The sequence below is a fragment of the Pelobates fuscus genome, chromosome 3, assembly GCF_036172605.1.
Source record: "Pelobates fuscus isolate aPelFus1 chromosome 3, aPelFus1.pri, whole genome shotgun sequence".
Classification (NCBI taxonomy): domain Eukaryota; kingdom Metazoa; phylum Chordata; class Amphibia; order Anura; family Pelobatidae; genus Pelobates; species Pelobates fuscus.
This window is the reverse complement of record NC_086319.1, coordinates 348,086,169-348,111,218: the sequence shown is the minus strand read 5'-3', so window position 1 is coordinate 348,111,218 and position 25,050 is coordinate 348,086,169. Positions and strand designations below refer to the sequence as shown.

The following is a 25,050-nucleotide window of genomic DNA, read 5'->3' as shown; positions in this document are numbered from 1 at the left end:
TAGTAGTTCTGATGAGTATAGTATCCCTTTAATACAACGTCTTTCTCACACCGGAAGACTCTGAGTTACAGGGAGAGCAGGAGACACAAGTAAAGATGCATTTTGTTGTGTTTCTCCCCCAAGGCCCTTTGTCTCTTTCTCCCCTTCCCCAGCTCTTCTGTGAGTCTCTTTCCCAGGCCCCAGCACCTCTGTGTATCTCTTTCCCCACAGCTCCTCTGTGTGTCTCATTCTCTCCTTCCCCAGCCCTTCTGTGGGTCTCTTTTCTCACAGCTCCTCTGTGTGTCTCATTCTGCCCTTCCCCAGCCCCTCTGTGTGTCTCTTGTTTGTCTTCCTCCGCTCCTCCGTGTGTCTTCTGTTCCCTTTTCCAGCCACTCTGTCTCTTTCTCCCCACACCCCTACGTGTCTTTTTTCTCCCCATCCTCTTTTTTTTGTCTTATTCCCCAGCCCCTCCGTGTTACCCCCCTCCCCCAGGCCTCCATGTGTCTCATTCCACTCTCTCCTGTCTTCCATGTGTCTAATTACCCCAGGCCTCCATGTGTCTCATTCCACCCCCCTCCAGCCTTACATGTGTATCATTACCCCCATCCCTCCATGATTCTCAATCCATCCCCCCAGCCCTCCATGTGTTTCATTACCCCCCAGCCCTCCATGTGTCTCATTCCACCCTCTCCCTCAGCCCCTTCATGTGTCTTGTTAGCCCCTCCATGGGTCTTAGTAGACCTCCATGTGTCCCTATAGCCCCCTTCCCAGCCTTCCATGTGTCTCATTACCCCCACCCAACCCTCCATCTGTCTCATTCCACCATCTCCAGTCTTCCATGTGTCTCATTCCACCCCCTCAGCCTTACATGTGTCTCATTAGCCCCTCATCCCTCCATGTTTCTCAATACATCCCCCCAGCCATCCATGTGTCTCATTACCCCTCCCCCAGAATTACATGTGTCTTATTAGTTCCCTCAGCCCCTCCATAAGTCCATTTAGCCCCCTCCCAGCCCTCCATGTGTCCCTAAAGCCCACTCCCAGCCCTCCATGTGCCCCTATAGACCCAACAAAACCCTCCATGTGACCCTGTAGCCCTCTCCCAGCCCTCCATGTGTCTCATTAGCCCCCTCAGCCCTCCACGTGTCTCAATTCCCCCGCTCCCAGCCCTCCATCTGTCTCATTGGCCCCATGTGTCTCATCAACCCCCTAATCCTCCATGTGTCTTATTTGCCCCCCAACCCTCCATGTGTCTCATTTCCCCCTCATTAGTCCCATAAGCCCCTTTCCAGCCCTGTATGTGTCTCATTGGCCTTCCCATGTGTCTCAGTAGCCCCCATGCTCCTCAGTAGCCCCCCATGTGTCTCAGTCCTCCATGTGTCCTATACCCTCTCCCAGCCCTCCATGTGTCCCATTTGCCCTCTCCCAGCCCTCTATGTGTCCCAATAGGCCCCCCTCCCAGCCCTTCATGTGTTCCTATAGTCCCCCCCAGCCCTTCAGGTGCCCAATAGGCCCCTTCCCAGTCATGTGTCTCTGTAGCCACCCTCCCAGCCCTCCATGTATCCCTATACCCCCTTTCATGTGTCCCTAAAACTCCCCAGCCCTCCATGTGTCCCCACACCCCCCAAGCCTTTCATGTGTCCCTACACCTCCCCAGCCCTTCATGTGTCCCTATAGCCCCCCAGCCCCCATCTCTCTCTGTTCCTTGCTGTAGCGTGACCAAGCAGGCAGACAGCGGTGGAGGAGCTCCTGCTCACTCACTGTACCCTGTCTGACAGGAAGCAGTTCTGTGCTTTCTGTGAGCACTTCCTGTTAGACCGGGTACGGGAACAGAAGCTCCTCTACCGCAGCCTGCCTGCTCAGCCATGCTACATTCTGTGACCAGCAGGAGGGGAGCCCCTGACAGTTACCCTGTAATTGCGCCGTGCCGGTATCCTTGTGGGCCAGTCCAGCCCTGGTGTTCCCTGAAACCCCTGGCTAAAGTACTAATGGCTGATGGATGCTTAGACTCCTGGTCCCCCACAGTACTGTGCCATTACCCAAAAATAACTAGACCATTGGAAAGTAATCCATTGGTTTCAAGTGTCTAAACGGCACCAAAACTGTATTTCAGAGTTTCACGATGTCTGTTTGGCAGCTAAATGTGAATACTCCCCTTAACTGCACTCTTACTCCTCTCCTGCAACTGTAAAAAAATAAAATAAAATAAAAAACTAAGCCCTTAGTGAATAATGTCCTAGCAACCTACTTTTCTACCATAGCCTTACCCTTTGTGTCACTATACCCACTCCCTCTAGCATGTAAACTCATTGAGCAGGGCCCTAAAGCCTTCTGTTCCTGGGTTTTCAACTTGTCTAGTTACAACTACATGTCTGTTCGTCCACCAATTGTACAGTGCTGCGGAACCTGTTGGCGCTATATAAATAAAATGATTAACAACTGTTCTATTTCCAATCATAAGAATAAATGAAGAAAATATATCTCTATATCCTTACCAATTTAAAGAAAGTTTTGTTTTTAATTCATTTTTTTTTCAGTATGGTGCCTTTACTTTCATCTCTTAGCTATTAAACCACTGTTCACGTCTCCTCTCTGCTGAGCCCATAGTTCTCTTGACTGCTCATCTTTATAAAGATGAAGAGAACGTGGCTCTGCACAGTTCTGTGACAACAAATTAGCTCAGCAAGTGAGAGTGATCTTGGGTTCTCTTATAGGTTTTTTCAAACCCAAGATCACTCAGTATGGTTGCACTGGCAAAAGTGCACTTTTAAACTTCCTATCAGGTTAGATGCCAAAAGACCTTGGCTGTGCGAGGACTGAACTGAATTGTGATGTCTATTGAGAAATCTTTAATGTGCATTAGAAAGTAGCCGTTAATAGGAGTGATAAATGTTTTCTAATGTGTGTATTTAATAATGTAACTTCCAGAGAAGTGGCAGATTTCCTTTAAGAATTTATCTGTGATCTTACCTGTTATTCATTTACAAAATGATTAAAGCCATCGGAAATATCCCAAAGATATACATCAGCACAGCAAGCACACAAAAAGCAGCTTTTATTGCATTGTGATGGACAGCAGGGTACAATCAATGAGATGCATGCGTAATATAGCATCAGCATCCTGCATTGGTCCTGGGAAATTCATATATTCTTCAAAATACCCTGGAACATTTGTATTAACTGCGAGAGGTAGCGGAATAAACCCAGCTTTCTCAAAAATAGTACAAAATCGCAAGGTCTAATTAGATTTCCCCGAAATAGGCTCGCTTGAAAATATTCTAATATTCGGAATCACGTATTTACCAGATACATTCATTACAAGGATCCATTAGTTCGATAAGAGATATCACAACTAGAGCAGTCATTTGCAGAAATGAATACTACATTCACATGGCCATCTCAATCAAATCTCCTTATTTAAAACGTCATTAAAGGTAATTGACATATCTCCGTTACTTTGGACTGCTAAATATGAAAAATAATTAAATGTTCACATATCAGGCAGGTCATAAATATAGGTTTCAAATTATAAGACTGACCTTCTCTACTTGAAGGTAATATGGCAAGGACAAAGTATGTTAGGAGACACATTATTTGCTGTAAAGATTTTGGACTGTTGCAGCTTGGAACTATGAGTCATTAATAAGCTGGCACAAAATTGTGCTGAATGAAACCATCTTCATTTCAATTTGTCTGAATGAAAAGCAATAGGTGACAGTATTCATAAATGTCAGGGATGTTCAGATAATAGCTATTATTAAAATCTTTTACACAAGAGAGAAAGGACAAAGATTACACTTTTAGAGATTAGTTATACCAGGGGTTGGTGCAATTGTTTGTCTTAGCCAGTTACATTAAACATAGAAACATGGAAACATAGAATGTGACGGCAGATAAGAACCATTCGGCCCATCTAGTCTGCCCAATTTTCTAAATACTTTCATTAGTCTCTGGCCTTATCTTATAGTTAGGATAGCCTTATGCCTATCCCACGCATGCTTAAACTCCTTTACTGTGTTAACCTCTACAACTTCAGCTGGAAGGCTATTCCATGCATCCACTACCCTCTCAGTAAAGTAATACTTCTTGATATTATTTTTAAACCTTTGTCCCTCTAATTTAAGACTATGTCCTCTTGTTGTGGTAGTTTTTCTTCTTTTAAATATAGTCTCCTCCTTTACTGTGTTGATTCCCTTTATGTATTTAAATGTTTCTATCATATCCCCCCGTCTCGTCTTTCCTCCAAGCTATACATGTTAAGATCCTTTAACCTTTCCTGGTAAGTTTTATCCTGCAATCCATGAACCAGTTTAGTAGCCCTTCTCTGAACTCTCTCTAAGGTATTAATATCCTTCTGAAGATATGGTCTCCAGTACTGCGTACAGTACTCCAAGTGAGGTCTCACCAGTGTTCTGTACAATGGCATGAGCACTTCCCTCTTTCTACTGCTAATACCTCTCCCTATACAACCAAGCATTCTGCTAGCATTTCCTGCTGCTCTATTACATTGTCTGCCTACCTTTAAGTCATCAGAAATAATCACCCCTAAATCCCTTTCCTCAGATGTTGAGGTTAGGACTCTATCAAATATTCTGTACTCTGCCCTTGGGTTTTTACGTCCAAGATTCATTATCTTGCACTTATCCACATTAAATGTCAGTTGCCACAACTCTGACCATTTTTCTAGTTTACCTAAATCATTTGCCATTTGGCTTATCCCTCCTGGAACATCAACCCTGTTACATATCTTAGTATCATCCGCAAAAAGACACACCTTACCATCAAGACCTTCTGCAATATCACTAATAAAAATATTAAAGATAATGGGTCCAAGTACAGATCCCTGAGGTACCCCACTGGTGACAAGCCCAAGCTTTGAATATACTCCATTGACTACAACCCTCTGTTGCCTGTCACTCAGCCACTGCATTACCCATTCAACAATATTGGAATCCAAACTTAAAGATTGCAGTTTATTGATAAGCCTTCTATGTGCAACAGTGTCAAAAGCCTTACTGAAATCTAGGTAAGCAATGTCTACTGCACCACCCTGGTCTATAATTTTAGTTACCAAATCAAAAAAATCAATAAGATTAGTTTGGCATGATCTCCCTGAAGTAAACCCATGTTGCCTCTGATCTTGAAATCCATGTGTTTTTAGCTGTTCAACAATCCTATCCTTTAACATGGTTTCCATCACTTTACCAACTACTGAAGTAAGGCTTACTGGCCTATAGTTGCCCGACTCCTCCCTATTACCTTTCTTGGGAATGGGCACAACATTCGCTAACTTACAATCTTCTGGGACTACTCCTGTTAACAATGATTGGTTAAATAAATCTGATAACAGGAGTAGTCCACTATAGGCACCCAGACCACTTCAGCTCAATGAAGTGGTCTGGGTACCAGGTCCCTCCAGTGTTAACCCTGCAGCTGAAAACATAGCAGTTTCAGAGAAACTGCTATGTTTCACTGAGGGTTAATCCAGCCCCTAGTGGCTGTCTCACTGACAGCCACTAGAGGCCGCTTCCACAATTTACTAATAAATAATAAAAGAATTACCAATATTGGTGAATAAACAAAATAAACAAAACGGTCTATAAATGGTGTGATGAGAAAGATTTATATTGGTGGATATGCCAATGAGTAAATGTAGGTAACAATACCCTGACAATCATTTGAATTGATGACTGTTATCTGGATGTGTTATATACCTCGTTGAAGTGGTCTGGGTGCAGTGTCCCATCACCCTTAACCCTGAGCATGTAATAATTGCAGTTTTTAAGAAACTGCAATAATTAGCTGCTAGGGTTAACTCTTCCTCTAGTGGCTGTCTACCAGATAGTCACTAAAGGGAATTCTGGTTCTTTAGTTGCCTAAATGATGCTGGATGTCCTCACACTATGCATGAGGACTTCCAGCGTCAACGGAATCCCCATAGGAAAGTTTTGGATAATGCTTTCCTATAGGAAAATCCTACTAAGAGCGTGGTCATTGCCGCACATGTTCATTAGGTTTCCCCGCTGGTTGAGGTTGGAGAAGTGAAAGCAGATCTGGGCCAGCGCTGAGTGACATCGGCCCTGGACCCAGTTAAAGGGCAATTAACCTCTTCCGCACCACAGGGGAAACGATAGTGCCAGGAAAACGAGTTTGTTTTCCTGGCAATATAGTTTCCTATAATGCCTGGAGTCACTTCCATCCAGAGTTAAAACCTTTTTTTTTTTTAAATGTTTAATGCCAAACATGAGTCACCAGCAGTCTATCCCTTCTGTGCTGCTTGAGCTATCAAGGAAGCATTAGCCTGTTCAGCAATGGATGGCAGTGAGTGACCGAGAGTGTCAGCTGACCGCTTTAAGCCTATAACAGTCACCAATATTGGTATGACTTGGTACAACTATAAGGAAGCATGTGAGCTCTGCCTTAGCTGTGCATACAGTAGGGGGGTGGAATGTGGGTGGTTTGGTACCCTCATTCAGTGTTATCATTCTGAAATGATGTCAGGAATTCATTATCTCTATTTAATAGAAGTTTTAAGCATTGCAATTCTTGAGAAAATATATACATTTGTCAGTCAAAAATCTTAACATACGTGATCATAAAAGCAAACTTTATAGAACTATTCTACCTTGATGTAAATCTGCTCCATACTCACGGTATAAGTAGTACGGCACGGTGCACGTAAGGCAGTTTGTAGGGGAAGGTCCATCACATGACTGGCAGTTATGATCACAAGAACTGCATGTAAAGAAATCATCTTCAAGGAATGTCCTGGGAGGACAGTTAGCATCTCCTTCCACCCCACACATTCTGCTATCAATGTCCATAACTAGCCTGTTCTGGCACTGGATACAGTCAGTTGGCAATGGACCAGAACATGTGGCACAGGTTCTATGACACTCTGTATAAGATAAATACATATTTAGAACATTAACATTGAGCAGGTATTTTATACATGGTTAGTCAGATTGTTCAAGTATCCATTAAATGTAGATAATGTAGACAGTTCCGATTTATTTCCTAGGTCAATGGCAAACCCAATAACTGATCCAATAGAGGCTAAAACCTACAGACCTACTGAAATTCCCAGTCAATGTTTTTTGGTATTATCTGGGTCTTACTCCAGCAAGGCCTTCCTGTCACGTCCTGCTCTGTTCTGTGGAGATGTCTGGCCTTGGCTTCTAGTATCCAGTACTCTTGTTACAATTCTTGTTTAGTTTTTCTTGGTTTTTGGTTTTCTATTCTATGTCTGGTTTTCTTTATGCTGGGATTTCTGGGTTCATTCCTGTAATCCATCCCGGGGATTCCCAGTCTCTAGGTTTCATTTAAATGTTTGTTTTATGTTGCCACACCCGTTTGTTTTCCATCATTCACTCTGTTTCAGTATTCCTGCAGGCAGCTCCTCAAGGCTTCTGCCCTTTCTTGCAGGTAAGTGCTATATATGTCTTTTGGTTGTTTTAGCATACATTAGGCAGTGTAGGACCTGCCCGATATGGGGTACATTAGCGTTGTTGGCAGGCTTATGCAATGTATGATCATATAGTGTGACTAAATCCCCATGATTTCCATATGTAGTACTTAGTTATTTCTCCTCTTGTTTTGCCGATGTTATCTTGTCTTGTTTTAGTTTGTATCCCAGTCCATGAACAGTCCTGTCTAGTCATGCCCATGTTATGTTATGTTCATGTTTTCCTCATGTCTTGTGTATATGTTCTGGGTTTAGCTTACTATCCTTCTCTGGTTCTGGGTTCTATTAGTTCTGTCTTGTTTTCATGTTTGGTGTCTATCTCTAGTCTTGCCTTGTTTCTAGTACTGGATACAATCTTGCTGCAGAGCCTCCCTATTAAGCTCCTGGGAGGTCTGCTTAATTTCCAAGCTCCTAGTTCCTGGTATCCGCTGAAGCTGATTCAGGGTCTTGGTATGTGGCTGCACAAACGCTGGTACTCAACACCAGGGGGCATGCGGTTACCCTGCACCAGACCCTGCTAATTCACCTCCACACTGTGACTCCTACTCTGAACATCAGGCATACTGGGTCCCGGTCCTGCACCGCCGCCCAGACAGTGTCTGGGTCCCGGGCACCGGACCGTCGCCCGTGACACTTCCTCAGCAATACACAAACCCTTGACAATGATGTTTTCAAATGCGGGAGGGGGGAGGGGGAAGGATTCATCAATATAGTGTCACTGACACTATATTTGGAGCAATGAATTAAATCTGTGAGATTTTTTTTCAAAAATGTATCTTTTTTTGTGCACTGTCATATTTTTTTTTCAAAAACGCAATGGAATAATGAACTTTCCCACCACTTTTCTGTGCTACTTCCCTGCCACTGTAAATATGGCGGTCTTCTGAAATGGAAATTTATGTAAAACTAGTGGAATTTACTAGTATGAAAATTGTCAATAAATATGATCAAAATAATTGACAGAATTTAACCGTCACTTTTCAGAACACTTAATATCGCCCTATGTTTCCTTTTTCGAGTTTGTCCTTCCTTGGTTATTCTGAGTACTATTTATGGGTTTCCTGGTTACTAAGGCTCACGGAGAGTGGAATCAACTGAATATACTGCTGCTACTCCTCCCTAAAAGATTATCCCTAGGAAAATGTACAGCACCATATTGCTTTCTAGTTGTGTTTAAAAAAATTTATCCATTCTTATGAGACCCATAAAGGAGACATGGTCTGAATAACTCATTATCCAGCAGGCTGTCTTTTTTGTGTTAAACATCTCCCTTCAGTCTCTGTTTACCCATCATTATTAATTCCATATTTGCTAATTTTCCTATTGTCAGTCTTTCATTACGTCCCTCTCCTTTTCTTGTTTTCAAAGTTTTTTTTTTTATCCATTTCTCTCCCTGCACTTGTCTTTTCTCCAAACCCTCCACCAGCTTTTTAAAAAAAAACCTTTGTAGCTCCTCATTCTCGATCCCTGTTCCAACGATTGACATCTTTTCAGTGTCTCATTCTATTCTCTACCACAGTATTTTTCAACTAACTCTCTCTCTCACACCAATGTTCTATGTTCCCCAAATACCCCAGCATTTATGGAAGATCTTCTAAAAACAACACCCACCCATGTCGCTACACAGTGCCCCCTTTAAACCTTCTGTACTGTACTGTGCTCTCCAAAAAAACGCTGTTAACCTTATTAAGTAAATATTTTCAAGGATAAATTCTTTGGCATTCTATTAGTCCTGAAGGAGTTAATGACAGACAGATGGAGAGACAGACAGATAGTGTGTGAATGGACAGGCAGACAGACATTTTCATTCCCTTTTCTTATAAGGTTAAGGAATAATATATACACAAAAACTACAGGAAACTGTGAATGGTATCAACAACATGAATTAATTTGTTTTTCCAGATGTCTGTTCACATACTAACAATTCTTTTGTGACCAGGTGCCTCTTTAGAAAGAAAAAAAGGTGGCGTTTCATGTGCCACAGCAACATTTTCCATTATTTGCTCTCCGTTACCTACTTCCCTCTGCTGCCCACTCATTCAAGTTCCTCTGAAACGGAACTCCTGAAAGGCCAATTCATTGCGTCTCAATGAATGACTGCCCCATTTACCCGGAGACTAGATATTCTGGCCACAAATCTATATCTGCTCTATGTGCCAAGCAAGCAGTTCGAGGAAGTGTGCATTTCCTTCCCAGACTCTTTTATTATTTACTCTTTCAAGAGGCTTTTTGACCTTTTTAATTATGGATTTTCTGTTTTACTTGCCTTTTTTCTCACCATGTTTTTAAACAGCGACACATAAATGAGTTAGGCTGTTAAGTGTTAATACGTTTTGCGGTGGGTTTTTTTACTGAAAGGGACTGGAAACAGGAGGATATTATTTGTCAGATGGGATAAAGAGTATTCATTAAATAGCGAGATGTGATTAACTGAAAACTGACTTGCAAAATTTATGCTGGAATCATCACGTTGGTAAAAAAAATTAAATAAATAAAAATCACCAGTTTAGCAGACTTGGAGAATTGTTTTAATTCTTGGTTTCTGCAAATATGTTCCTACCTTGTCACAACCTGCAGTTTAGGGAATAGTTTTATGCTTTAATATGAAGAGAAATCAACCAGATAAACATTTTTTATAGAACCTATACATTTGTAATCAGAAGCCTGTCCAGAAGCCTGTCCAGAACAAAATATATATATAATTTATTTTTTTTAAAGTCTCTGCACTAGACACACCTCTTCCTGTAATGTGATTAATATAATTGCAAAGGCTCTTGTGGCTAGCTCTCTTTTTAACTTGTCCGAGGATGCAGGGATCAAGTAGCCAGCCAAGTCCATAGACTCTGTTACTGGGATCCCTGAATAATTAACCAGGACATACAGTTCAAAAAGGAACTAACATACTCAGCTTAATTTCTACTTGGGACTAGCCCATTTGCGTATTACATCAAACTTGCCTCTTAACCAGTCTATCAAGTTACACCACCCATTCTTTCAGGGGCTGCTCTCCCAGAAAAGGTATCAGCAGATCCAGTTGATCCTGAAGTCATTGTTCTGGGCTTGCAAGGGATTCTTTACGAAGAACCTGTACTTCCTCAAGAACCTCGTTGCAGAGTTGCTTCCGGATCTGGTCCCTCCAATCCAGCTCACCCTCTCCCAAGATAACGCAATCAACCAGGACACACAGTTCCAAAAGGAACTAACATACTCGGCTTCATTTCTACTTGGGACTAGCCCATATGCTCATTACATCAAACTTGCTGTGACAAACTCAATATAATTAAATTAACCAAATCATATCAGAAAACATACAGGAACTTATAATAACATTTATACGGGTGTGGGGAAGACCATAAGCAAAACAAAATATATCTCCTGCCTGCAGAATTCATAATATGCAATTCTACCTGAATGTGCAAATTAACAAGCCTTGCTATTCAGGTAGCGCATATTGCAGTTTCAAGAACCATTCAACCAACAGTGAGCACTTTAACACCAAATAACCACATTACACACAACCGCGCACCAACAATGGGCACACTGTGACTTAAACATAGGAGTCATCCAAAGACCAAACTGAAGTGTCCATCTTATGCTCCCAGTGATATTGACTACCATCACACACAGAATCCTCCCATACAGCCTTATATAAATATGGGAACATCAGGGGTGTTTTCCAAAATGTTGAACGCTTCTATTCTTTCCACTGCTACTTTTAGAGACCAGTGACTAAAACGGTTAATGTAACCAAGTATTGTAAAATGGAGGATTGCAATTAAAACTGAAAGAAGATTTTTTTTACTTTGTGTTGGGTGTCCCAACTGAAATACAGAGAAGGGTAAATAGATGCAAACACATAAATACTTAAATCGATCATTGTTCAACACAGGGTATATGGCAAATCCTTTTAAAGCGTGCCCTAAATTTTTATATATTCAGTCAATTTGTCACAGGAGTCTTACCCCAACATGCTGATGTATTACTGAGCTTTAGAGTGGCCGGACTTAACGTATTAATATAGCAAGAAACATGATCCGGGTAAGCCAAGATCAGGAATACAGAAATACAGAGTATGTACAAAGCAGTTTCACAATACCAGAAAATCATGAGTCAAATACGAAGCCGAGTCAGGGTACCAGAAATCACAAGTCAAATACGAAGCCGGGTCAGGGTAACAGAAAACACAAGTCAAATACAAAGCCGGGTCAGGGTAACAGAAAACACAAGTCAAATACAAAGCCGGGTCAGGGTACCAGAAATCACAAGTCAAATACAAAGCCGGGTCAGGGTACCAGAAATAACAAGTCAAATACAAAGCCGGGTCAGGGTACCAGAAATCACAAGTCAAATACAAAGCCGGGTCAGGGTACCAGAAATAACAAGTCAAATATGAAGCCGGGTCAGGGTACCAGAAATCACAAGTAGAAAAAAAGCCAAGGTCAATATCAGGCATATAACAAGAGAGACTTACTATTGGCACTAACGTGTATCAGGACAGAAACCACAATAGGGCAATGAATAAGGGCTAGAACAGGCCTTAAATAGGTTCAAAAGAGTTCCCATTGGTCCACGTCATCTCTGCGACCCCAAACAGCATGGGATCGCCTAGATGATGCGGTCCCTTTAAGGGCGTGACATCATGGCTATCATTTTTATATTTATGGGCTTCAGCTTGACCTGCGAAACAGCATAGGGAATCTGCGTGGCTCAAGGAAGGGTGGCAGAGGCGCCAGGCACATATATTTACTGACCATTTAAGGCCATGTACCTGCAGGTTCAAAGCTCTTTTAAAATACCTTCAAAGTAGCAAAAAGTAAAATCATTAATTTATATTTTTACAAACTCTATTCATTTTTATAGGGTTTTTTTTTTTTTGGTTTGTTATGGTTTTTTTTAAAGAAAATTCCCCTCTCCAACCTACGGAAGCCCAGAGAGGATATGCATTTTTAATACTTTTCTGTTATGCATTATTTTGAGAAAACAAGTTGTTTTCCCGACATAACAAGTTGTTTTTTTAACATAACAAGTTGGAAAAATATTAAAAATACATTGCCTCTTTGGGCTTCCATACCACCCAGCAACATTACACAGTTTTATTTTCAGACTGAAGGAAATAATATATTCATTGTTAAAAATCCTGTTTTTATTGACTCTCTTCCACGGTTCTAATTATTTTGTGTTGTAAATCACTGTGACCCATATTGGTGCCAAGACCTTTTTTAACTTTCATGAAGGAGAGTTTGTGTAAGGACAAGATTTGCACTGTAGCTTTGCCTTTACCTAGAGAAAGAACTTCAACTGTTTGATATGTGTCAACTGAGTTACTGAAAAGATGAGTTTCTCTTTATTGCATCGTTTTGTTAATCTTACAGTTCAATGCCAGCCACCAGTCCTTTATTTTGCTCATTTTGCTCTGCTCCAATTTTGCACAATAACATTCCATTCCAACCATTCAGAGTCTTTAGACCAGAGCAACCAAGTCCAACACAACCAAGTCCAACGCACAAGACAATCACCAGCAACTGGCAGGCCAGGCTGCTCTGTCTACAGAAACAAGGGGTGGATAAATAAATCAAGCTAGTGCAAATAGTTTAAAAATACATTAATTGTCCGGTAAATGGACCTGAATAAACTCTCCACATTTATTTGTTTTTATTTCAATATACAGCCCAGCTTGATCACAATATTCTCTTTTTGTGACATGCAAAAAGAATCTGATATATTCTGTTCCGAAGTTGATGAACATCACTATTCAGACACAGGGCATAAAATGATTTGCATATGTATTGTGTACTTACTGTTAGAATGTTGAATTTCTTTCAGCAAAATTATAGCAAAAACAAAACAAAACCAACATATGTGATATAATTGTTATCAAGATATTTTATAAGGAATTATTACTTAATTAATTCTTATGCTGATCTCATAGATACTTCTCCAATTTCCTTGACGTTAGTATTGTGACATCTTATACTGGCAATAGATCGAAACCGGGGAAATTCAAATCAATGGCCACAATTAATATTAATATTTGTATTATTATTATTATTATTATAATTTGTATTATTTTATTATTATTATAATTGTATTTATTAATATTATTAATAATAAATATATAGCTGATCTACTACCTACCCATCCTCTTTACATGCATGTGCCTACACCATTTGCTTACAAGAATCCTTGCCAGTCTTTGAATTAAAACAAAAGAAATTACAGCAAACTATCGCTATAATTCTCTAACCAGCACTGTCAGTAAATGTGTGTTTATTTGTTCCATCTAGGTCTCGTATATGTTTGCGTATCTATGACAGTAGTAGAGACTTTGGAGACTTCTGCACATTTGTTAGTACATGGTAATGTTGTCTCTTTTAGGTCAATCGTAATATCTTCTTTTCTTATATCCTTAAGAAACGTGACTTACCTTGACATTCCCTAAGTAATATATTATAAAAGGTGCCAGTGGGACATTCTGCCAGGCATCTCCCCTGATACAATTTAGGGTTCACAGGAGGACAGGTCTCACAATCATCGTCAGATGTTCCAGAACACGTCTCACAGCTGACATGGCAAGTAATACACTTTCCACCTTCCAAATCTTCGTAGTAACCATCAGGGCATGTAGCCTTGCAAGTGCCATTGAGCAGCAGATATAAATAACTGCATTCTGTTAAAACAAGACAAAGTATATCGTAACTTGATTATTCATATTGCATGGTTTCTTTAATATGACCGCAATGCTAATACAGCATACATTCCAAATTTATTCTTATTTATCTGTTGCCCTGATATTTGTGCAGCAAATCACAGACTATTATATTTTTCAATTTTTTTTTTTAAATGTCAGAACATTTTGCATAATGTTACTATGCATCAAATATATATTTGATCAGATTAGTATTTTATTTTAGTTTAAAAAAAATGTTTTACTTTTGCCTAAAGAACTACCAATACCATGGATACCAAGAAATATAAAATTCAAGATTCCTGTGTCTTTTCAGACCTACTTTGTAAGCCATCTACAATGAATACACTAACTAGCATTTGCTGCAAACCCGTTGAACCTGTAGAGACTAGGGAAAAGCTGTGATTTCTCAGTAAACATTTGTTCTCTATTGTTTTCTTTGGAACTCTAAGACTCTCCTATCAATATCCAGACTGCTGGGGACATTGGCCTGTGTAGCCCTGCTGTAGCATGTTGCTACAGTGATTCAAATAAATGAATACAAACTCTTTACAAAATTATACAAAATAATTAATAGCAGCCATCAGGTGGAAGTTTCTCTGAGAGGCATCACATGCAAATTACTTCTCCATAGGCTCCTCCATCGAAACTCATGAGAGCATTCACAAGTGTGTTTAAATACCAATTTATATATACATACTATTCCCTAGTGTGCTTTTCTTTGCGCACTCCCTAAAGAAATTCTTGTCCAGGGACTCTTACCGCTTAACTCAGTAACTATCACATTTCATTTAATGCAGCACTGTGACCCCATATTAAAAATGAGTATTTTATAAAGATAGATTCTTTATAAAATATAAATTATGACTGTGTTGGAATTTCACTGAAATCCTAACCCAGTCAAGAGAAAGACAAAGTAGGGACTATGCGTCAAGACCTGCAGCCATCATCATTGACAGCTGCAGGGTATTGACTGGGTCTATGGAGGATTCATGCCGTTGTTCTTTCTCGCCTTGACTACTTTAATCCCCTTCTTGGTGGTCTTACGTGTTTCCAGATTGTACCGCTGCAATCTATAATGATTGCGGCGGCGAGGCTCATTTTCCTGTCCACCCACACCTCCCCCCTCTGTCAGTCCCTACATTGGTTAGATATAGGGCTCAATTTAAGATTCTGGTGCTTGCTTACAAGTCCCTACATAATGCTGCTCCAACCTATCTTTCCTCCCTAATACACAAGTATGTCCCGTTGAGGCCCCTGCGCTCTGCAGAAGACCTACGTCTATCCTCTGTCCGTACTCCCACACCTGATGCTTGCCTCCAAGACTTCTCGAGGGCTGCACCTTTTCTGTGGAACTCCCTTCCCTTCTCCGTTACACTTTCACCCAGTCTCCACTCCTAGCACCCTCTAGCATATTGTAACGATCACTTACCTTTCCCCGCCGGACCCGCGCAGCGCAGCGTTCTCCTCCCATACTTCCGGGAAGCGGCTCAGTCCTTCTGACGCCGGCCGCTCGCAACACACCCATTTTTATGACGCGGTGCATGCGCGCCGACGTCAGCAAAATAGTGCCGCCAAAATTCAAACGTGGCCACGCTCACGGACCTTTTGGGGACGTGGCTTTAAAGCAAAAGATCCCACACTATAAAAAGGCAACCATGGCACTTGTTAGGCGCCCTAGTGTGGTTCTTGTTTGAGTCCTCTAGCGCTCTTTATATTCTGATTGACTTTTTGGTATCTGACTCTTGGCTTCCACTCTGACTATTCTGTTCTCTGGTTTCCCATTTTGGCTTGGATTATCGTGTGCCCATCTTCTGTATTCCCTTGACCTCTGGCTATTCCTTTGACTATTCTCAGACGCAAGTCCGGCCACTCTAAGCAGGGCCGGTGCTAGGATTTTTAGTTATACAGGTGAAGATGCATTTTGGCGCCCCCAATTCTCCTTAAAAAAAAATACAAATAAATGCATCTTCACCTGTGTGTCTTTCCTCCCAAGCCACAGTCACACAGACATAATTTTTCAGTCACACAGTCAAAGTCATACAGGTACACTGTCATACAAAGACAGAAATAATCATACAGAGACATTCAGACACATACAGTCAGAGACATACAAGCATACAGAGACATGCAGGCATATAAAGACATACATGCATACAGAGGCATACCATCATACAGACACATACATACAGAAACATACATACAAAGACATTCAGGCACATACATACAGAGACATACAGGCATAAAGAAACATACATACATACAGGCATACAAATACATACACACATACAGATACATGCCTGCATACAGAGACATACCGTCATACAGACACATACATATATACAGGCATACAGAGACATGCATACATACAGAGGCATACCGTCATACAGACACATACATACATACAGAAACATGCATACAAAGACATACAGGCATACAGAGACACACAGACACACACATACGTACATACAGAGACATAAAGGCATACAGTTACATACATGCATACAGAGACATATATGCAGACATTCAGAGACAAACATACATGCATACAGAGACATACAGAAACATATGTACAAGACATACAGGCATACAGACACATACATACATAAACATGCATACAGAGACACACAGACACATACATACGTACATACAGAGACATAAAGGCACACAGTTACATACATGCATACAGAGACATATATGCAGACATTCAGAGACAAACATACATCCAGTTACATACATGCATACAGACACATATGTACAAGACATACAGGCATACAGACACATACATTCATACAGAAACATGCATACAGAGACACACAGACACATACATACGTACATACAGAGACATAAAGGCACACAGTTACATACATGCATACAGAGACATATATGCAGACATTCAGAGACAAACATACATCCAGTTACATACATGCATACAGAGACATACAGAAACATATGTACAAGACATACAGGCATACAGACACATACATACAAACATACAGAAACATGCATACAGAGACACACAGACACATACATACGTACATACAGAGACATAAATGCATACAGTTACATACATGCATACAGAGACATATATGCAGACATTCAGAGACAAACATACATCCAGTTACATACAAACATACAGAGACATACAGAGACATACAAACATACATACAAAATTACATACTTACATCTGTATAATCTGGTCCTTAGGGTGCATGGAGTCCGGCTCTGTGGAGTCCTGCCCTGCAGCCCAGCCTCATCACTGTGCGCCAGCCGTGCTGTGTGTCATATCATATCCCCGCCCCCGCCACACAGCCTGCGGCAGTGTGTCCATATGTCTATGGACACCAGGGTAGGAGGTGGGCGGGCAGAGGCTGGGATCCGCGGTCGGAACGATAAGGGCTGCGCTCGGCCACGCTACAAGATTTAACCGGCTGGAGGGGAGCGCAGTGCGCTTCCCTCCTTCCGGTCAGCCTGATTTTGCGCCCCCAGGGCCGGTGCGCCCTAAGGCGGCCGCCTGGGCCGTCTTATGGTAGCGCCGGCCCTGACTCTAAGGTCAGGTAAACGTCTTCCTCTGGGTTTCACTCTGTGTCAAGGGGTCACTGTCGTGACACATGTAAGCTCATTGATAAGGGCCCTCAACCCCTCTGTTCCTGTGCGTCTATTGTCTGGTTACAGTTATGTGTCTGTTAGTCCACCCATTGTGTGCTACGGAATTTGCTGTCGCTATATAAATAATAAAATAATAATAATAATACTCTAGCTTGCCTTCCTTTAAAGGACCACTTTGGGTCCCCTCCACCCTCATGGTCCCCCTCCCGCCAGGCTGAAGGGGGAAGAAGGCGTTAAACTCTTACCTTTCTCCAGCGCTTGGCTCCCTCAGCGCTGGGAACTCTCCTCCCTCTTCCGACGTCATCCGCTGAATGCGCATGCGTGGCAAGAGCCGCGCGCACATTCAGTCAGTCCATAGGAAAGCATTACTCAGTGCTTTCCTATGGACGCTGGCATCTTCTCACTGTGAAAATCCCAGTGAGACGCGCGGAAGCGCCTCTATCGGCTGTCAATGAGACAGCCACTAGAGGCTGGATTAACCCTAATGTAAACATAGCAGTTTCTCTGAAACTGCTATGTTTACAGAAGGCAGGGTTATCCCTAGATGGACCTGGCACCTGGACCACTTCATTAAGCTTAAGTGGTCTGGGTGCCTATAGTGGTCCTTTAAGCACTACCTAAAGAAATTCTTGTTGAGTGAATCCTTCCACTAAACTCAGTAACTAACACATTTCACACCTTTGCAGTCACTGTCTCTTGTTTCTCCCCCTCTCCTATCCATCTGATGTGTACCCTTTCACAGGAATAGGACATTCAGTCCTCCTGTATTTATCATATTTTGTATTGTCTTAGATGTATTGAACATTTTGTCTTTTTACTTGTATTAATTGTACACTTATACCGCTATGTGTCTTTCTACGTAAAGGATAATAATATGTCTGTACATGTTTTTAATATAGTTCAATAAAATACTTCAAAAACAAAACAAAAATTTAAAAAAAACTTTAAAATATACTAAAACATAGCTTTTATTTGAATATATACAGGTAAACTATATTTTCGGAGTTTTAGTCATCATTAGAGATTTTCTAATAATTTAAGATTGCCCTATAGGTATTTCTCTTTTCTTTTGTTTTTGTCGTTAAGGTGTGGTTTATCCCTAATTGTTAAAGAGATAGAGAACCTAGTTGCCCTAATGATGTGTTTCTTTCTGATCTCATCCCTAGGTTCTTTTGTAATGTATTTATATACCTGAAATGTCATTTTTAGGACTATTGGGTTTTTTTTCTAATTCATCTGGGGTGCAAAAGTTTGTTAGAAAGGCTAAGGTAGAACACCATAAAGGTAAAACAGAGTACAATCCAGACTTGGCTAAGCTAAAGGTGTTGCTAGGGGGCAGGGCCGGACTGTAAAGAAATTCAGCTCGGGCATTTTTTAATCACAGCGGACCACTGAGAAGGGGGCGGGGCCAGAGAGGGGGTGTTTTGTCATCACCAATGACTAGCATGCCCCCTCTCAAAGTGAGCATGTTGGTTCAATGCTCTTGAAGGGTGCAATGTGTGTGTATGTGTGTGTGTATGTGTGTGTGTGGGGGGGGGGTGCACTGTGTGTGAAGGTCTGCAGTGTGTGTGTGTGTGTGTGTGTGTGTATGAACGGTGCAGTGGGGCTGATGTGTTTGTAAAAAAAAAAAAAACATTTTGTTAATTTACTTAAGGCAGCAGCTTCTCAATACAGATACTTGTTTCCAGCTCTACATTTAATGATATGCTGGAAACACGTATCTCTATTGAGAAGCTGCTGCCTGCTGAAAATTAACAAAAAAAAATTTATGCACAGATAAAAATAAGGGTACATAATATAGAAGAGCGTGGATGTGTCATAACCTACTCCCACATATCCCTTATGTTAGGAGGGTTTGAGTTGTGCTCAAGCCCCGGGTATTTCTAGAACCTAGCAACGCCCTGCTCTAAACCATATTTCCTATTATTTTAAACTTATAATGGTTTGTAATGTTAAAATAGAAGACATTAGCAGGAATCATCTGAGCAAGAACAATCACAAGCTAATCCTCCATATCTTGTGATATGAATCTTCCAAATAGGAGTATTGGCATTTGTATCCATAAAGAAATACCCACAAGCTATATATTAATTGCATATCTTAAACTAAGCGTATCTAAACTACTAGGCATCTTTATTTAGGCTCATATGAAGTCATGTACAGTAAGTGTTGGACTGTCTATATTCTAGGTTACATTAAGTCACTAATGTACTGTATGTGTAATGGTACATCATGGCTGATTTATCTGGCATTTTATAAACTCACAACTCCGCTGGCATTCAAGCTTTTTCGAGCATATTTTGAAAGCCGTAGGGGCTCTTTGATCTTTTTCATTGCTGACAATGAGATTTTCTCTGCAGCTGAATAAAACTGTGCTAAGATGTGTGATAAACAAAAGGATGGCATGAGGATTTGCAATAAATGTAGTAATCTCTAAGTATTTATTTGTTAAGTCTGTTTGATTAACTTGTTTCCTGTCGTATAGTTTTTGTATTTGAAAAGATAGTTTAATCATTTCCAAAATGGAGTTTATTCAATAAAAACAGAAATGTAGGGAGTATCACCTAATATAGGTGATCTGGAGACATTTTCCAATTCGGCATTAGTCACAGCTAATTTGGTCTAAAATTGGAAATTCAGATTTTAATCCCCTAAAATTCTGTGTTAAGTGTCTCACTTCAATTACTTTATTCAGTGAGGAATAAGGTGTGTCATGTTAAAGACTACAGTGGAGAATCTGGCTCAAAATAGCCCTGTTGGCGGGAAAAAAACTAAAACTCTGAGATTTCATTGTGAAAATGTAATGTTAACTGCCTGGGATTGTCTAATGATCTTTCCATTTAAATTATGAAAAAATTTAAATAAAACAAACATATGCACACACAATACATTTTCTTCAGAATAGTCAATAATGAAACAACTGATATTACAGTGTTAAAAAATGTGGGATGCTGCTTTTTGAATAAAGCAGAATAATGTTTCCACCAGGAGTACACTCTTTCCTGATTGCTATATTAGCAGTCGAAGTGCCACTGTGAGATCTGTGTAGCTTTAAACAGCCATCTTAGCCAGCTGCCATATTATTTGTATGACTACTATTCTTACTATTCTGCTAAGATAATTTAAGATAATTGGGTGTGACCTTGCATAATTTACAAAGACCCCCAACTGCAATGTCGCCTAGGGGGACAGGGAAAAGTGAGATTTACATACGTGAACTTGAGTCTCGTGGGCACCGCCATCTTAGTCCTCTTCAACTCCTGGTGCTTCAATTGCCAGGAAATGACATCAGCACTGTAACCTTGCGCATGCTGGAGGGTACAGCATTGAGGCCTAGGGATCCTCCGTATAAAGAGCTCAGTTTCTGACAAACTTGACAGCTCCACCTTGTGTCAAGCTTTGTCAAGCATAGAAAAGCACTAAGACAAAGTAGTCCCTACATTGTCTCAGTATATCTTTTGACTGGGTTGGTATTTCAGTGAAATTCCAACACAATGAATCTGAGTATTTTTATAAAGATTTTATATTTATGAAATACTAATTTTTAAATATGGGGTGTTGGTGCCCAATTAAAAAAAATTGCAAAAATATATACGGAAAGACTAATGTTTATTTTACCTACTTTAATTCATACAGACCAAGTGGGATTTGTGTCAGGCAGACAGGGGTCAAATAATACACGGAAGGTATTAGACATTTATTATTTAGTAAAATCATCTAAGCAGGAAAGTGTTATATTATCTTTAGATGCTGAAAAAGCTTTTGACCGCTTGAATTGGACTTTTTTACGCAAAACCTTGAACGCATACAAATTCCCTCCTGCCTTTCTTTCAATCACTAAAGCTCTTTACAGTAATCCCACAGCTACCGTTTAATATTACTAAAGGAACACGTCAGGGTTGTCCCTTATCGCCGATGCTCTATGTTCTTGCTCTGGAGCCTTTACTTACAGCGATATGGCAAAATAAAGATATACAGGGAGTTCAAATAGGTCGGAGCGAATACAAACTTAACGCTTATGCAGATGATATTTTATTAACGATCACTCAGTCACATATCTCCTTACCAAACCTAAAGAAAGAACTACTTTTATATAGTCAAAATTCGTACTACAAGCTCAATACAAGCAAATCGCAAGCAATGTGCCTTAATATTCCTAAATCTCAAGAAGATAGACTTAAACTAGACTATCATTATGATTGGAGAGAAGATTATCTTCTGTATCTGGGAATTAGATTTACAAAAAAGGAAAAAGACCTATTCTCAGCTAATTATAAAAAATTATTCAAAGATACAGAAAGCCAATTGAAAGTGTACTATTATCATGGATAGGTAAAATATCGGCAATAAAGATGCAAATCTTACCAAAGATACTCTACCTATTCAGATCTCTACAGATTAAGGTTCCACAAACATTTATTACATCTTTACAAGTGATATTGTTACGTTTTAGCTGGGGAGGGAAGCATCCCCGAGTCCCAAAAGGACTAATAATGAGACAAGTGAAATGCGGGGGTATGGGGTTTCCGAACCTGAAAATGTATTACTACTCTGCAATTTTAACCAACATAGTTTCTATTAATCCACAGAGATATACTCTGCAATGGGTGGCAATAGAAGAATATTGCTGTGGAACCCAGGACCTTTATTCTTTAATATGGCTTCCCCAACAAAAACGGAAAGTAACCCCTGACATATTACACTCGACCAGACTTTTATTTAAAATCTGGGACAGTAATAGAGGAAGCTTATGCTCAGGGCACCCATGGTCATTGGCAAACCCCATAAAAAGTTTGTATAGCTGTAATGAAACATTTCCTTATTTACAATGGCATAGAAAGGGAATTACACATATTTCTAAACTTTACACGATAGAGGGGTTAAAGTCCTTTTCGGCTCTCCAATCAGAATTTACACTCCTTCCACAATCTAAATTCGCATACTGGCAGATTAAAGCTCTTTTGACTAACAATAATTTATATGTAAGACACCGAATAACTCGAAAGATAGTTACGAAATTTGAGGAGATGTGTATAGCACTTACCCCACCTAGGAAAGTATTATCGCTCTGTTATAACACTTTAACAAATCCAAGAGAAACAGCAACACCAAAATTTATGATAGATTGGCAAACTGATATCCAAGAAACTATATCAGAAGATTAATGGAACAACATTTTTACGGCACATATGGGAATGTCCTCATGTACAGGACACTTTGAAATATCACAAAAAATCCTATACAGATGGTATATGGTACCTACTCGCATTCATGCAATTTACTCTGAAGTACAAGATACATGTTGGAGATGCCACACTTATAAAGGAACTATGCTTCATATATGGTGGACATGTGAAAGAGTTAATAGTTTATGGAGAGAGGTGGAAACAATGATTCAAGAGGTGACATCTTATAAGTTGGATCACACACCGAAAATGTTACTTCTCAAAGCTTTTCCGGCAACATCACTAAACCTATGCAGAAAGAACAGCGCTGGCAAGAAGTGGAACAAGTCCATCCACCAGGGTTGTGATGGTTGAGAGATACAATGGGGCCTAACCCCTAGAGATATAGAGAGAGAATAGGACTAATGGGTGGCAGATGTAAAACAAACTGCCTCCCGAAAAGACCTTGTATCCTTATATAGGAGGCTACTCTGCGATTATAATTGTAAAAGTGGGATGCAGAGAGCCAAAAACAAAAACTCTTTAATGATCCCTCTTGGGGGAGAAAATCAAACGTACTAAACAAACAAACAATAAAAATAGGACCTAATGGAGTAAAATATCGACTAGTCCAAGTAATAATGTAATCAGAAAAGTAACTGTAAATATATGTGTGGCAGAGTTGCCAATAGTAATAACAAGTTACTTATAAAGAAAGAAAAAGATACAGTAAATGTAGCAAACTCAAAACCCTTGGGTACAGAGTGAATAGGTTCTATAAATACCAATAAATGTGCCAAATACATGGAAGTCTAGCAGAGTTGGTTTGCAACATAGCAGGAAAAAACCTATACTCCAAACACCCAGCAATACTGATATAGAGTAAATGCCTAAACAGCTATAGGAGATTTGGGGTAAGGAGTCCCTAACATCTTGCTAGTAGTAAGCTGGTATCTAGTCCCACAGGAAAATAAAGTATAGGACAGTCAAGAAACCAAAAGGATCCTAAATTAAAATAATCCGCTTAAATATATGCCCAACGCGCGTTTCGGCGAAACAAGTCGCCTTTATCAAGAGCAGTTTGCGGAATGAAAGGCGCCTCTTTTTAAATGTGTATATAGCTCCGCCCTTAAACGTGACGTAATAGTCATTATCCAATCGTGTGGCTTTGTGGAATAGAGGGCTGGGAGAGAGGTGGAAACAATGATTCAAGAGGTGACATCTTATAAGTTGGATCACACACCGAAAATGTTACTTCTCAAAGCTTTTCCGGACAACATCACTAAACCTATGCGTAAACTGATTTTTTAATTATTATCTATAGTGTCAATTCTTATAGCTAGAAACTGGAAGACTACAAGCTTACCCTCAACAGACGAAATTAAAACATTAATGTCTCTGACTACAGATTATGAGCTTACCATGTGGAACCAGACCAAAACTGGGAAACTAAGCTTAAAAGTAGCTAACTGCTGGAAAACCTATATACAAAGATAAGAATTACATAAGCTTAATAGACATATGAGGTATACATTCAGAATAAGAGGTGAGAAATGAAACCTATTTTCTAGTTACTATCAGAATATAACTCATAATATAACTCAGTAAAAACTAATGAAAATCAATAATAAAACTTTTAAACTTTGGTCTAGTCCCTTGGCGACCGGGCTTCTGGAATGAAAGGGAGTTGTGACATACTATATATGTTGTGTGTCGTTGAGGGGTTAAATGAGTCTCCATTATTTATCTAGGCCGAGCTTAAACATAATTCAAGATATATACAATAAGCAGGATATATAATCCATTTGATAATATTAAGCAACTAAACAAAATATAAGCCTCTACTGTTAGACTGGCTTAAATATATCAATGCTTCGGAGTGAACTTTTCCTCTTTTTTTTTTTTCTTCTCCAGTAGTTGTCAATATATCCTTATGGGAATTATAGGCTAGACACATCAGTATCCACTAGGTTAAATATAATAAATATGGACAGGATCTATATATTATATATATTATTTAAATGCAATATGATAAATGCACAATATTGTATAACAATTGTATGGCTAAAATGATTTAATACTACTGATTGTACCCCTATCCCTTTTTCCTTTTCTGTACCCCCTTTTTTTATTTTTTTATTTCTTGAA

The 25,050-nt window shown here is 40.0% G+C and overlaps 1 protein-coding gene across 1 annotated transcript in view; it reads right to left on the bottom strand.

The window, feature by feature from the left end:
• Nucleotides 1-25,050, bottom strand: part of LOC134603294 (proprotein convertase subtilisin/kexin type 5-like) — a 218,336-nt gene that overhangs the window by 119,196 nt on the left and 74,090 nt on the right. Inside the window, exons 10-11 of the mRNA XM_063449140.1 lie at nucleotides 13,868-14,110; nucleotides 6,631-6,876 (exon numbers count right to left, since the gene is read on the bottom strand). Coding sequence (XP_063305210.1) covers nucleotides 6,631-6,876; nucleotides 13,868-14,110 — 489 coding nt within the window. The remainder of the gene's footprint in view (nucleotides 1-6,630; nucleotides 6,877-13,867; nucleotides 14,111-25,050) is intronic.